The following is a 13,786-nucleotide window of genomic DNA, read 5'->3' as shown; positions in this document are numbered from 1 at the left end:
CATGCTTTATCAGATCTAATTCATTCTTTATCAGATCTAATTCACGTGTTGGCAAGTAAAGGGTTAAAGCACAATTTGTTTTTTAAAATTAACATTTACATGTCAATATATTAGAATATGTAGATAAAATAAACTATAATCAGAAGGCGCATAACCTAGTTTGAGGGGGGGGGGGCAAATGAGTGTTTCTTACATTAAAAATTAAATATTACTAAAAATGCAGGGGTCCCCCAAAGAGGTCAAGCCCCCCCCCCCCCCCCCGGTTGCCAAAACGATGGGAAATTCTTAGCTACGCCCCTACACTCAGACACCACGCCTAAAGGCAGTATGGGAAACTTCTGTCACATGTGTGTGTGTGTATATATAATGCTATGCTTGATAGCACACAGTAACAGCTGACCAGAAGCAAGTAAATTGTCCTAATATTATTATTCGGATGACGTTTCGTGTGCGTGGGAGTTATTAGCCATTTTCCCATATGGAGGTCGTGGACTATTTAGTGTAGTTATATTTAACTAATTACCATTTGATTGACTGCATTTTCACATCGTATTACTTCAATTTGATTATTTTTATGTCAGTCAAATCATTGTACGCGCTACACACACTCTTCTTAGGGGCTCACCAACACACGGTTTTGACACAAGCTTTCTATTAAACCTTCGTATTTCCCTCCTTTGTGTTGACAAAAGAGTTTGAGTTTAGGCACATCAGCACAATTTAGGCCATGTCGTGCCCGTAAGCCTGTAAGCCTATAACAAGAGCTAAACTAAGCTACTATTTAAGAAGTCAATCCTATCAATAATCAGAGAAGACTATAGTCACACAAGCCGATCTACGGGATTCTAATTTTTCACCTTTCATCTTTGACCTTTCACCTATCTGTTCGTCTGTTGCTTCGTTGGCGCATCCAAAAGCTCTGTCAACCGTCTTTCTCCTTTCCTCTCTGCCTTTTGCCTTGGATAAGCTTGTTTGTTCTTTCATGTTGTCCTCTCATAGCATTTTTGTCTGCCTCTACTTTATATTTACTGGTGCTGTTCCCTGAAGGAAGGCCTTTGCGAGAAATGAGGACCTTGTGATATGGCCTTAGAGTTTAGATTGCGTTTATGACAGTAGTTAGCAGGTCATTGTGGGAGTCAACATTTTATTTAGTTGTTTTTTTTTTTGTTTTTGTAAAGTCAAATTTCAGTCTGCTTGCAGACTTCTCAAGATGTGTCTATATAAAGACAAGAAGAGGAATGTCTAATTTGACGCTCACAAAAAAGCTCTTCAAAACTGGAAGTCATTTTTCGCCCTCAGGCTTTGAGTGAGTAGAAGTTCGAGAGTACCTTTAGTCCCCCCACCCATCACGCCCCACCCCTGAGTCCTCAATGGGAAGAATATCTAACACGTTATTAAAGTCTTTTAAAAATTAGAAAAAAAAATTGAAAAATCGAGAGGCTCATTTTTGTTTACAAAGCTTATAGCAAGGAAAATCGGTGTCTTGGCGGAATTTAAGTCACTGGTCAATTATTATTATAGCTTTTATATAGCGCTACTTTCATCCTTACAGCATGCTCAGAGCGCTTTGGTCCAATCTCATTTGTGGACCAGTGGGGGGGGGGGGGGAGGGGGTATCTAGGAGTTGGTTTTCCGTTCTGCCTTTGGGCGCTCAGTAAACACAACTCTGCCCGAGTCGGGTGTCGAACCTCGAGCCCCCTTCTATGTAGCCAAGCCAAGCCAAGTTCAAGCGCACTTAGCCTCTCGCCTGAATGCATGACGCATAGGACTCTTTTTTTTACAGTAACGTCTGTATTATATAAGATAAGATAAACCTTGTCTGTGTTCATTCTCCAATTTCCCATTTTCGAATCAAGTTAACATTTTTGCACAAATATTATTAGTCACTGGCAATACATACACGAATCAAATAAAACTTTAACACTATACTAATTAATGTATTTGTTTTATATAGCAGAAAGGAAGCTAAACCCTTCCATTTTCAGATATACTGCAGTAATTAGCGGTTCTTTCCCTTAGATAAACTTTGTTTTAAAAAAGTAATCTTTTTTTTTTTTTTTAGACTATTTTAAATTTAAAGCAAATACAAAATAAAACAATTGTGGGTGTATGGGTTTGTGAGAGAAAAAATAATTTTTAAAAAATATACAAAAAGATTTGAACAAAAATCAATTCCACTTTTATGGTGCTCTACTAGTGTAGCTATTCACTACAGTGTGCTTTGCACTATCAAGTTCTTCTATCCACATTAACAGTCAAGATAATGATTTCTGACGAGTTGCTTCTTTTTCTTTCACAATCATTCAAACTCACATCTATGGTTTATAAATCTCAATGGCGAAAAACAAAAGCTACTATGTGACCGTTTTCTTGAGTTCTTGGAGATATTTTGTAAGACTAACATTCACAACTACAGAAAATAAAATAAATAAAATGAAAAAAAAAAAAACAACAGAAATATATATATATATATATATATATATATATATATATATATATATATATATATATATATATATATATATATATATATATATATATATATATATATATAAGGCTAGTCTTCGAGTCCGGAGATTAGTGAGGAATGCAGTATTTCCCGTGGCTGCGCAGTCCCATCTGTGACCTACATATTTTGCCACATTAAGGGCAAGCATAACCATTGTCCACAGGTGGTCGATTTAGATTTTCTTTTCGAGAGAGAGAGAGAGAGAGAGAGACGGGATCTAATATGAACCACTGCTATTGCCGAGAATCAAATGTGGACCACTTGTCCATATTAGAATATTCAAGTGGTCCATATTAGAAAAATGATAGGCATAGCAAAAAGCTGTCAATAAAAAGTGAATAACACGATTACTGTGTAAAAAGTTCGTTCACAAAGTCATTAGTGGTCCTAAAGCATGAACAAGTTTTTTTTGTAAGTCTTCTGGTGTATGTCTGCTTCTTTATACAAGACATGAACGAGGAAAAAATTGAAGAAAAAAATGTGCGAAAACAGAAAATCACATAGCTCTTAATTAATATACTTTCGCTTTCTATGTACTGATGTACGCAAACCAAGTAAGGGCAGTCACTGCTGCATATTTAATATTTGTTGTTATTTTGGCAATATAGAGTAGCTTCCCCCTAAAATCGTGGTGGTCCGTAATTGATCATGGTCCATATTGCAAGCCCCTCACTTATATATTCACATTCTACCCTCAGAAGCCATGAAAGATACAAAAGAAAATTAAGTCGGTATTCTAAGAGTCGTGACTTCCTGGTGAAATACACTGGTCAACTGAGAAACAAGGAGGAAATCACGCCTGGTCAAGTTATGTCCAAGTTATGTCCAAGTTGTAGCAGATTCGTAAAGTTGAAGTTGGGGGGGGGGGGGGGACCAATTAAAAGCATATCGACGCGGTGATAGGCCCCTATAATCTGCTCCTCGGCAAGAGTTTTTCTCCCTATATAAGGCAATGTTATTTTTTTTTATTCGTAGGGCTCTGACGGCTCTAGTGTAATTGTTTTATGATAGGCCTACTATAATAACTTTTGACTTGCATGTCTGTGTTTTGGATAGAACTTGGGCTCTTCTAAGCCTAAGCGTTCCTATTTTTTTGTACAAGCAACGCTTGTAATAATATTTAATTTGGAAGAATAATTCATGACCACACAAAAACACAATCTAAAACGGTATGACCATATCACAAGGTTCTCAGGGCTCACAGAGATTTTACTTCAAGGAACAGCACCAGAAAAAAAGAAGAGGCAAACGGAGAAAGCGATGGGTGTACAACATTGTCTTTGAAAAAATATACTAGTCAAAGGAAAGACAGACTTATCTTATCTTATCTTATATCTTATCTTATATAATACAGACCTTACTTCAAAAAAGAAGATGATTACGTCCTACGCGTCATGCATTTAGTCATGCATATTAACCAATGACTTAAATTCTGCCAAGTCACTGGTTTTTCTTGCTAGCTCAGGCAACCCATTCCATGCTCTAATAGCACTAGGGAAGAAGGAGCATTTGTACAAATTTGTCCTAGCATATGGGACGAGGAATGTGCCTTTATCTTTGTGTCTTTCTGAGTATTTTATTAAATTTTGTTTTTGTATTTGAAGATTATGGTTCAGTGTTTTATGTATAATTGCTACTTTACTTTTGAGTCTTCTGTCTAAATTTAGTGATTTTACTAAAGGTGCTACTCCAGTCAAATGTGAATATTCGTTTGTTATGAATCTCAATGCTCTATTTTGTGTCTGTTCCAGTTTCTTATTGTTTTCTTGAGTTGAGGGGTCCCAAACGGAGGATGCATATTCTATTATTGGCCTAACCAAGGTTAAATAACTGTAGTGGAGTGGATACCTTTTCAGGAAACACCGGCCACCCCGATATCCACGTGACCCTTCCCCCTAGATGGCACCTTGTGTCCGGGCATAAAAAGGCAGAACAACGTGGGCACTGTCCACTCTACCGGCATCTCTTGTCGCTGTAGTGTCTGTTCGTTACTGGGCCTACGTCGTCTCCACTTCCTGTTTGTGCCTGGTTCTACACCATGTGTTTATGTAAGGCTGCAGGTAATTACATTTTACTTTCTTATATTGTTATTTTATTTCGTAGTCTACATAGAATATCGCTACCCCCGGATTTCGCCCATATTGTTCGACTATAGCTATTTTTAGAAAACCAGCATGTAAATGATTCCATTTGTTGAATTGTGTTCGTTTAGTATACTATATGAATTAGATCCTAAATAGAATGTTTAAATGTCCACCTTGTTAATCTAATTCTACAAGCAGTGTGTAGATACTGGCTTTTATAAACCAGTTGTTCTATTTGATTGTTATTGTCATTTATTTTTATAATGTTTCGGGTGTTCCATATCTCTCTTTGTGTTTGTAAAAGAGATGATTGGTTTACACTGATAGGATTTTCTTCTGCTTTCCATTCCGACATGCAACAACATGATATACATCATCATCACTTGAGGCAACACTGCCTAAATAGATTTGAGCTTTTCTATTTGTTCAGGATCTGTATGACCAATGTTGATGGGGCACTGGGTAACCTGCACCCAATATGTATAACTTTGAGGGCCTCTTTATCCGTCATCTGGTGTATGCATTTAATTGTATTTCGAAGTAATGCTATGTCGTCTGCAAAATTCAACTCGTTTTGGTTTATGCCATGGGAACCCGAATGCAGCCTGTTTAGCGTGTTTCTATGATATCGTCGATGGCTACAAGAAAGAGAAATGGGGATAAGATAAGCCCTAGTCTCATATCCGTCTCGATGTTAAAGAATTCCACCGTCTATTGTGACACAACAGCTTGATTTACTTTTTACTTTTTACAACCAAATTTATTAAAACACATCTTTTATATGAATTAAACTATTGAATTTCAATAATAGCTGTTTTAACAAAGACAAAATACAAACAGAAAAAGTTGGCAATTAACGTAAGGGAGATAATCTAGTGTTGAACAAAAATGGCGTATCTCCAATGACAACATGTTGGCTTTTTAATGATGTGATCTAAACTTAGGTTGTGTAAAGTTTCAATGAAAAGCTCATTTATGTTCTTAAGGTTATAGTGTTTATCTATGGTTAGTGTTTTTCAATTTATATCAGGTAGGTTGAAATCATCTATAATCCAGAAAACTGCATTTTTATTTGTCTCTTTAACTTTAACAGTAATTGAGTAAAAGCAAATGTTAAAAGTACTGATTCAAACTGATTGCATGATAATGATTCATGATAATTTACAAAGATTAGCCCAGCCCTAAGCCTATATTCCTATATTGGCTATATTGCCTATATGATGATTAGCGGCTCATTAGACATGAATTACATATAAATCTAGTTCTTGCATGATGTATTCTAAACTAGAATATGGTGGTCTCTGTAAATCTATCTCTAGATTTAATTATAAATATATAGGCCTTTATTATATTATTATTATATAGATAAGTTCCCATTAATTCATTAGATTAGTTGTAGGATTAAGGAATAGAAGGATACACTTGAAGATTAGTTACTACTTAGTACTGTGTACTCCCTCACAGCACCCAATGTCAAATATTAATTGCAAACACTGTTATATATATTTATAGATCTATAACCTATTCTAGGAATGTGAAATAAAAAAAGTATCTTTGAAAAAACAATTTTTCATTAGTACATCATTAAAATACTTTGAAAGAACTTTCCAATGGTGTATAAATTATGAATGTAAGTGTAAGTTAAACAGAAAGTTATGTTTGTTTTTTTTGGTGGCGTTTTGAGCTAACATTGGTTGACATGGAACAAAGAAGAAGAGAGCTTCTAGCTGGCTCAGCCCGCGAGACTCCCCCCCCCCCCCCCCTCAAAATGTGAAAAAGTTGGAATTGAGTTGCGTAGACAAAAGATCTACTTGTTAAATAAGAAATTTAATAGTAGATCTAGTATTCGTAGTAAATTTCTAGCGCACAAATCTGATTTCATTTATATTCATGAACTTCACTTGTTTAGAATGTAAATATTGATGAAATAAACAATTATCAGGTCTAGAGCTACAAGAAATGTTAAGGGGTGTGGACAAAATGGTGGCTTTGTGATGGCAGAAAATAACCAAATATTTAAAAAGTGGGATCAAAATTGTCTGAAACAATATTTTTCCAATGCGCATTAAAATTATTAAAAAAATAGAAAGAAATAAATTAAACTCTTTAAAAGCTTTTTAGACCTATACATAATTGCTATATCTACTAGCCTAGGCAAGATTTAAGTCTTAAAATACTTTAGTTTTCAAAAAGAATAAAAAATCCCATAGGGAGCAGTGCAAATTTATGTTTCAACATTATAATCGATAACAATTGAAGAAATAAAGGTATCGTGATAAAACTTGGCAGAAATATGGCCAGATATATTTTCTATAAGTACATGAAAAAAGTGTTCCTCAATATAAAATGTATCCATATTCACCTCTTTTAGCAACGATTTCAATGGATTTAAAATCATTTATTCTAATCGATTTCAATTAAGGGCCTATGTACAGAAAGTAAGAAAAACGGATCTCAAAATTTGACGCCATTTTTTTACTTCCGGTCTTACGGATTTTCACATATCTACCTATTCTACTAGTAGATTACACGTGTATCCTAATTTTTATATTGATCAGTGGTTCATTGATAGAAAATGTAAGTTTGTTTGAATAGTGTTAAAACAATAATAAGTTTATACATTTATTACCTGTAGTAGCTTTTTATTTTTTTTGTGTGTGTTATTTGTTGCAGATAATGTGTATAGACATTTGAAAATAAACCAAGAAGCTAGCTCTAAGTGATAGCAAACATGGAATACAATTTTACTTTTGAACTAAAAAATGTAATTAAAAAGGAAATGGAGGAAGACATTTTGTCAGCCCCAACATCTGAAGAAGAATCTCCTAAGTTGTTTTGCATGTCACACTGCGAGCCAAACCTTTCTCTTGATCATAGAAATGGGATGAAAGAAGAAAGGAATGACACAATGTTTGCACCAGAAGTTCCAGGAGAAGAACCAGACAAGTTGAACTCATTGTCAGACTTGAAACAGGACATCAGTTATGAAATGAGAGAAACATCAAATCTTAAACATTTCCAGGTAAAGCAGAAGTTATTTAATATTAAACATTTTATAAATTACTTTAATCCATGTCTGAATCACCTTAAATTAATATACTGGTTTTGAAAATAATGAAAATGTTTGAAAACTGTAAAATTAAGAAAAAAAATGCTTGACTTTGTACTGTTTAACTCTTTCTCTCCTAATTGACGATACCACAGTTTATTTGACCTCATAAAATTTAATTAATGTTTAATTTTGTAAACTTTATTTTGTTTTACATTAACAGAGCATGTCTTCCTCTTTAATTCTATACACAATAATACACTTTATGACAAACGACAAAATTATAGAAGCTTAATCACAACAGGGTAGTGAAATAGTAATGAGCTAAATGAAGAATTCTGTCGAAACTTGGAAAAATAATGACAGAGAAAAAGAGTTAAGCTTGAATAAATAGAATAAAAATATAAAAATACACTTGGTCTCCTCATTGTTAGGGTCACTAGTTCCGTCTTGATAAAAAAAAAATTTGTGTAACTGTCTTGAGAAATCTGTTATCAACATCTATTTAAAGATGGATGACATCATGAAGGCTCCCCCAATTCCGAAATTCAAAATCCCAGTCTTCACCAAGATTCACACCCAGAACCCCAGGTTCTGTAGCGTAGCGTTTAACCACTCAGCCAACGCTCCCCCACCATTCTTTAAACATTGGAAAAATAATCTCTACTGCCCTCATCTGGCTTAGAGAAGACTATAATGCAGCAGCAGCTGGCCTATCAAATACACAGCACAGAACACACTGTAAAGATACTGCCAAAAGACCCAAGCAGAGACAATAAGCATTGAAATAGTCTCTTAGCTGACAATGAAGAATTAAGATCTTACATGAAGACTATATATGCATTTTTTTTTTATAGTTACAACTTTTTGGTCACTTTTTTGAGTATGATGGGGCTGAAATGTGTGTTGGGGTTTCATTTACAGACAGTTCTATAAAATCAGAGAAAAGAATATTATCTTTAGAAACTTCTTTCTAGAAATGTGTGTTGGGGTTTCATTTACAGACAGTTCTATAAAATGTATTTTTCTGTTGTGTTGTCTTTATATGAGAAATGAGTCCTTGTAATCACAACAAATTTCCGTAAGGATCAATAAAGCAGTCTTAGTCTTAGTCTTAGTCTTAGAAAAGAATATTATCTTTAGAAACTTCTTTCTAGAAATGTCTTTATATGAGAAACGAGTCCTTGTAATCACAACAAATTTCTGTAAGGATCAATAAAGCAGTCTTAGTCTTAGTCTTAGTCTTAGAAAAGAATATTATCTTTAGAAACTTCTTTCTAGAAATGTCTTTATATGAGAAACGAGTCCTTGTAATCAGAACAAATTTCCGTAAGGATCAATAAAGCAGTCTTAGTCTTAGAAAAGAATATTATCTTAAGACTAAGACTGCTTTATTGATCCTTACGGAAATTTGTTGTGATTACAAGGACTCGTTTCTCATATAAAGACAACACAACAGAAAAATACACATAAATACAACAGACAACATAAAGAGTTCATTCAGCGACTACACACAGGTATCTTGGTGCATTTCATGTTCCCTGATCAATGAGTGGCGGTGATAGAGTCTGACCGAGTGAGGTACAAACGAGTTTTTGTACCGCTCCGTTCTTGTTTTGATTGACAGCAGTCACCCACTTCGCGACGACCTGGCGTAGTTCTGATGGAGCGGGTGGCCATTGTCTTCCAAGATTTTTTCGATTTTTCTTAGGCACGTTTGTTCAAAAAGTTCCTTTAAATGTGGTAATGTTATGAGTGTAATTTTTGATGCTTTTTTAATTATGTTTTCTAGACGTTGCAACAGTTTAGATGAGGCATTGCCTTGCCAACAACTTATTCCGTATGTTAGCAGATTTTGTACAGTCGCGCCGTAAAATGTCTCAAGGATCTTCTTGTTTAATTTAAAACTGTTGAGTTAGTATAGAAAAAAGAGTCGCTGGGCTGTTTTCTTTGTCAGAGTTCCAAGGTGGTCTTCCCATGAAAGCTTGTTGTTGATGATAACGCCTAGATATTTATATGCCTTTACTTGTTCTATAGATATAGTGTTTATTTGCAGTTCACGTATAGTTTGTTTTTTCTTTCTAAAATCTATTATAAGTTCTTTAGTTTTTGTTACATTCAGTTCTAGAAAGTTGTCGGTGCACCAGTTTGTAAACTCTTCTATCGAGCTTCGATACTGAGTTTCGTCTCCTGAAATAAGACCGACTATAGAAACTTCTTTCTAGAAATGTGTGTTGGGGTTTCATTTACAGACAGTTCTATAAAATGTATTTTTCTGTTGTGTTGTCTTTATATGAGAAACGAGTCCTTGTAATGACAACAAATTTCCATAAGGATCAATAAAGCAGTCTTAGTCTTAGTCTTAGAAAAGAATATTATCTTTAGAAACTTCTTTCTAGAAATGTGTGTTGGGGTTTCATTTACAGACAGTTCTATAAAATGTATTTTTCTGTTGTGTTGTCTTTATATGAGAAACGAGTCCTTGTAATCACAACAAATTTCCATAAGGATCAATAAAGCAGTCTTAGTCTTAGTCTTAGAAAAGAATATTATCTTTAGAAACTTCTTTCTAGAAATGTGTGTTGGGGTTTCATTTACAGACAGTTCTATAAAATGTATTTTTCTGTTGTGTTGTCTTTATATGAGAAACGAGTCCTTGTAATCACAACAAATTTCCATAAGGATCAATAAAGCAGTCTTAGTCTTAGTCTTAGAAAAGAATATTATCTTAAGAAACTTCTTTCTAGAAATGTGTGTTGGGGTTTCATTTACAGACAGTTCTATAAAATCAGAGAAAACAATATTATCTTTAGATTACTTCTAGAAAGTACTGGATGTGAGCATTAGAATGTTGTGACTAGAGGCTGAGTGAAAAGAAACTGCTATACTGCCTAACTGAGAAACCTAATTCCTGATACAGACTAGGATTTCATAATTCAATATTTGATTTCCTCCTATTACAGAAACATGGAAACTTTCTACTTGATTATTTACCTATCCAGTAAAAGCATTCTGGTCATAACAAAAGAACTATGCAGAACCAAATATTATTACTTTTGAGGTTCCATGATCTTTTTATTTAATTTTTTTTTTTCAGATGCAATTTGAAAAACTTGAGCAAGAAAGAACTTTTTTCAAAGAAGATAAAAAACAACATAAAGACAATAAATGTCCAACATGCCTGAAAGTATTTCCAACATCTTCAAGATTAAAGAGACATCAGCGAGTCCATACAGGTGAAAAACCATTTCAATGTCAAATATGTTTGAAAGCTTTTTCTGAGTTATCAAATGTAAGAAAACATCAAAAGGTCCATACAGGTGAAAAGCCATTTGAATGTCAAATATGTCTGAAATTATTTTCAACATCTTCAAATTTAAAGACACATCGTCGGGTCCATACAGGTGAAAAACCATTTCAATGTCAAATATGTCTGAAATTATTTACAACATCTCCAGAATTAGAGACACATCATCGAGTTCATACAGGTGAAAAACCAATTCAATGTCAAATATGTCTGAAATTATTTTCAACATCTTCAAATTTAAAGACACATCGTCGAGTCCATACAGGTGAAAAACCATTTCAATGTCAAATATGTTTGAAAGGTTTTTCTGATTCATCAAGTTTAAGAAAACATCAAAAGGTCCATACAGGTGAAAAACCATTTCAATGTCAAATATGTCTGAAATTATTTACAACATCTCCAGAATTAAAGACACATCATCGAGTTCATACAGGTGAAAAACCATTTCAATGTCAAATATGTCTGAAATTATTTACAACATCTTCACAATTAAAGAGACATCGTCGAGTTCATACAGGTGAAAAACCATTTCAATGTCAAATATGTTTGAAAGGTTTTTCTGATTCATCAAGTTTAAAACAACATCAAAATGTCCATACAGGTGAAAAACCATTTCAATGTCAAATATGTTTGAAAGCTTTTTCTGAGTTATCAAATGTAAGAAAACATCAAAAGGTCCATACAGGTGAAAAACCATTTCAATGTCATATATGTCTGAAATTATTTTCGACATCTCCAGAATTAAAGATACATCGTCGAGTTCATACAGGTGAAAAACCATTTCAATGTCAAATATGTTTGAAAGCCTTTTCTCAGTCATCAACTTTAAAGCGACATCAAAACATCCATGCATGCAAAAAACCATTCCAATGTCAAATATGTTTGAAAGCTTTTTCTCGGTCACCAAGTTTAAAACAACATCAAATGACTCATACATGCGAAAAACCATTTCAATGTCAAATATGTTTAAAATCTTTTTCTCAGTCATCAAGCTTAAAACAACATCAAAATGTCCATACAGGTGAAAAACCATTTCAATGTCAAATATGTTTGAAAGCTTTTTCTGAGTCATCAAGTTTAAAACAACATCAAAAGGTCCATACAGGTGAAAAACCATTTCAATGTCAAATATGTCTGAAATTATTTACAACATCTTCACAATTAAAGATACATTGTCGAGTTCATACAGGTGAAAAACCATTTCAATGTCAAATATGTTTGAAAGCCTTTTCTGAGTCATCAAGTTTAAGAAAACATAGAATGGTCCATACAGGTGAAAAACCATTTCAATGTCAAATATGTCTGAAATTTTATGCATCATCTTCAGAATTAAAGACACATCGTCGAGTTCATACAGGTGAAAAACCATTTCAATGTCAAATATGTTTGAAAGCTTTTTCTGTGTATTCAAATTTAAAAAGACATCAGGTGCTCCATTCAGGTAAAGAACAATATAAATGTCAAATATGTCAGGTAGTATTTTCTCAGACTTCAAGTTTTAAACAACACCTTCAGATTCATAACGTTGAAAAACTATTTCAATGTCGGAGACCATTTTCTCACGGATCAGATGTAAAACGACATCAATGTGCTCATAGCCAAAACTCAAAAGAGAAACTTAAATGTCTGACATGCAATGCCATTTTGTCCAGCAAGTTAACATTAGCAATACACTTAGAGTCTCACGTTAATGGAAAACAATTCAAATGTATTCTTTGCAATAACAAGTTCTTATCCCTGCGAGATATAAAAAATCATTTAATGATACACATTAACTGTTTCAGTGCGGTGTTACTCTCAGTGAGTAACTTTGCTTGCGCTAGTCAGTGTGGCCTTACTCTCAGCTAGTGACTTGGTTTAAAATATTTATTTCACTATCTTTTTTATGTTAAACTTTTTTATTTCTCTCTTTTTTTTCAATTTCCGGATGTGGGAGTTTTTTCATCTTTTATGAAATCTGAAGCAATTAAATGTGCTTAGTATTGTGATTTTTCAATACTTATGGATTAAATGTTTAATTAAAAGGTTAAATCTTTCAGTATAACGATTTTTTAATGAATTTAAAAAATATTTTCATTTTCCCTGCTCAGTTTAAAATAAATGGAAAAAAAATTTTGTTGAATATTTAATTTTTTATTTATTTTTAATTTGTAGCCCATTCAATTTCCTTTAAAATAAAATCAAATATGTTTAAAGATTAATGAATATAATAAAAAAGTTATATAGTTTTAGCAAGTCTACCCCAGTTTCGCAAAACGAAATTCTTTTCGATCAAAACAATTCGCACTGAAAGAGTTAACAGACTGCCTTTGAAATGTGTACTTTGTAATAGAAGTTTTTGTAATGCACAGCTAGTAGAAAAACATGTTTGTAGGCTGAAATGTGAATGTTTTGTCTAGCTTTAGTTTTGAAAATCTAATATTTAAAATAATTGTTAACGATCATACGGTTCATTGAGCTACTATCGAAGTAAGGTTTTGCTTTCTATAATAATGCTAATTATTACATGTGTAAATGTTAGCGTTTTAATGTGATGACTTCTTGTTGATTTTAATAATTGATGCTTAAAAAAAGCCTAGTTATATATTAATCTAAGTACTAAATGACTAATATGCATTTTGTGTCTGACCGAACTGACTTGCTCATACAGACCTACATTAAGTAGTACACGTCTGATGATCTAAAATTATACATATTAATAGTTATGGCATGTAATAATAATAATACTCTTTATTGTCCGTATGGAAATTTGTCTTACAATTGGTGCATTACACCAAACAAAAAACATTATAACCATTTGTATGGTGCTTCGTTCCTAAATAAACTAAATAAATCTT

The 13,786-nt window shown here is 33.3% G+C and overlaps 1 protein-coding gene across 5 annotated transcripts; it reads left to right on the top strand.

The window, feature by feature from the left end:
• The first annotated feature begins 5,446 nt into the window (after positions 1-5,446).
• Positions 5,447-13,786, top strand: LOC129922369 (zinc finger protein 271-like). 5 transcript variants are annotated; one of them, XM_056008247.1, is made up of 4 exons: positions 5,447-5,598; positions 7,267-7,615; positions 10,740-11,214; positions 11,299-13,786. In XM_056008247.1, the coding sequence occupies exons 2-4, from the start codon at positions 7,325-7,327 to the stop codon at positions 12,795-12,797; spliced, it is 2,265 nt and encodes a 754-aa protein (XP_055864222.1). In that variant the 5' UTR covers positions 5,447-5,598; positions 7,267-7,324; the 3' UTR covers positions 12,798-13,786. The 5 variants fall into 5 exon arrangements, with proteins under 5 accessions (XP_055864222.1, XP_055864223.1, XP_055864220.1 ...); XM_056008248.1 differs by having other exon boundaries at positions 10,740-12,054; positions 12,307-13,786; XM_056008245.1 differs by having other exon boundaries at positions 10,740-12,138; positions 12,223-13,786.

Source organism: Biomphalaria glabrata, chromosome 13 (genome assembly GCF_947242115.1).
Source record: "Biomphalaria glabrata chromosome 13, xgBioGlab47.1, whole genome shotgun sequence".
NCBI lineage: Eukaryota > Metazoa > Mollusca > Gastropoda > Planorbidae > Biomphalaria > Biomphalaria glabrata.
Note: the sequence above shows the minus strand (reverse complement) of the source record. Positions and strands in the feature narration are given on the sequence as shown.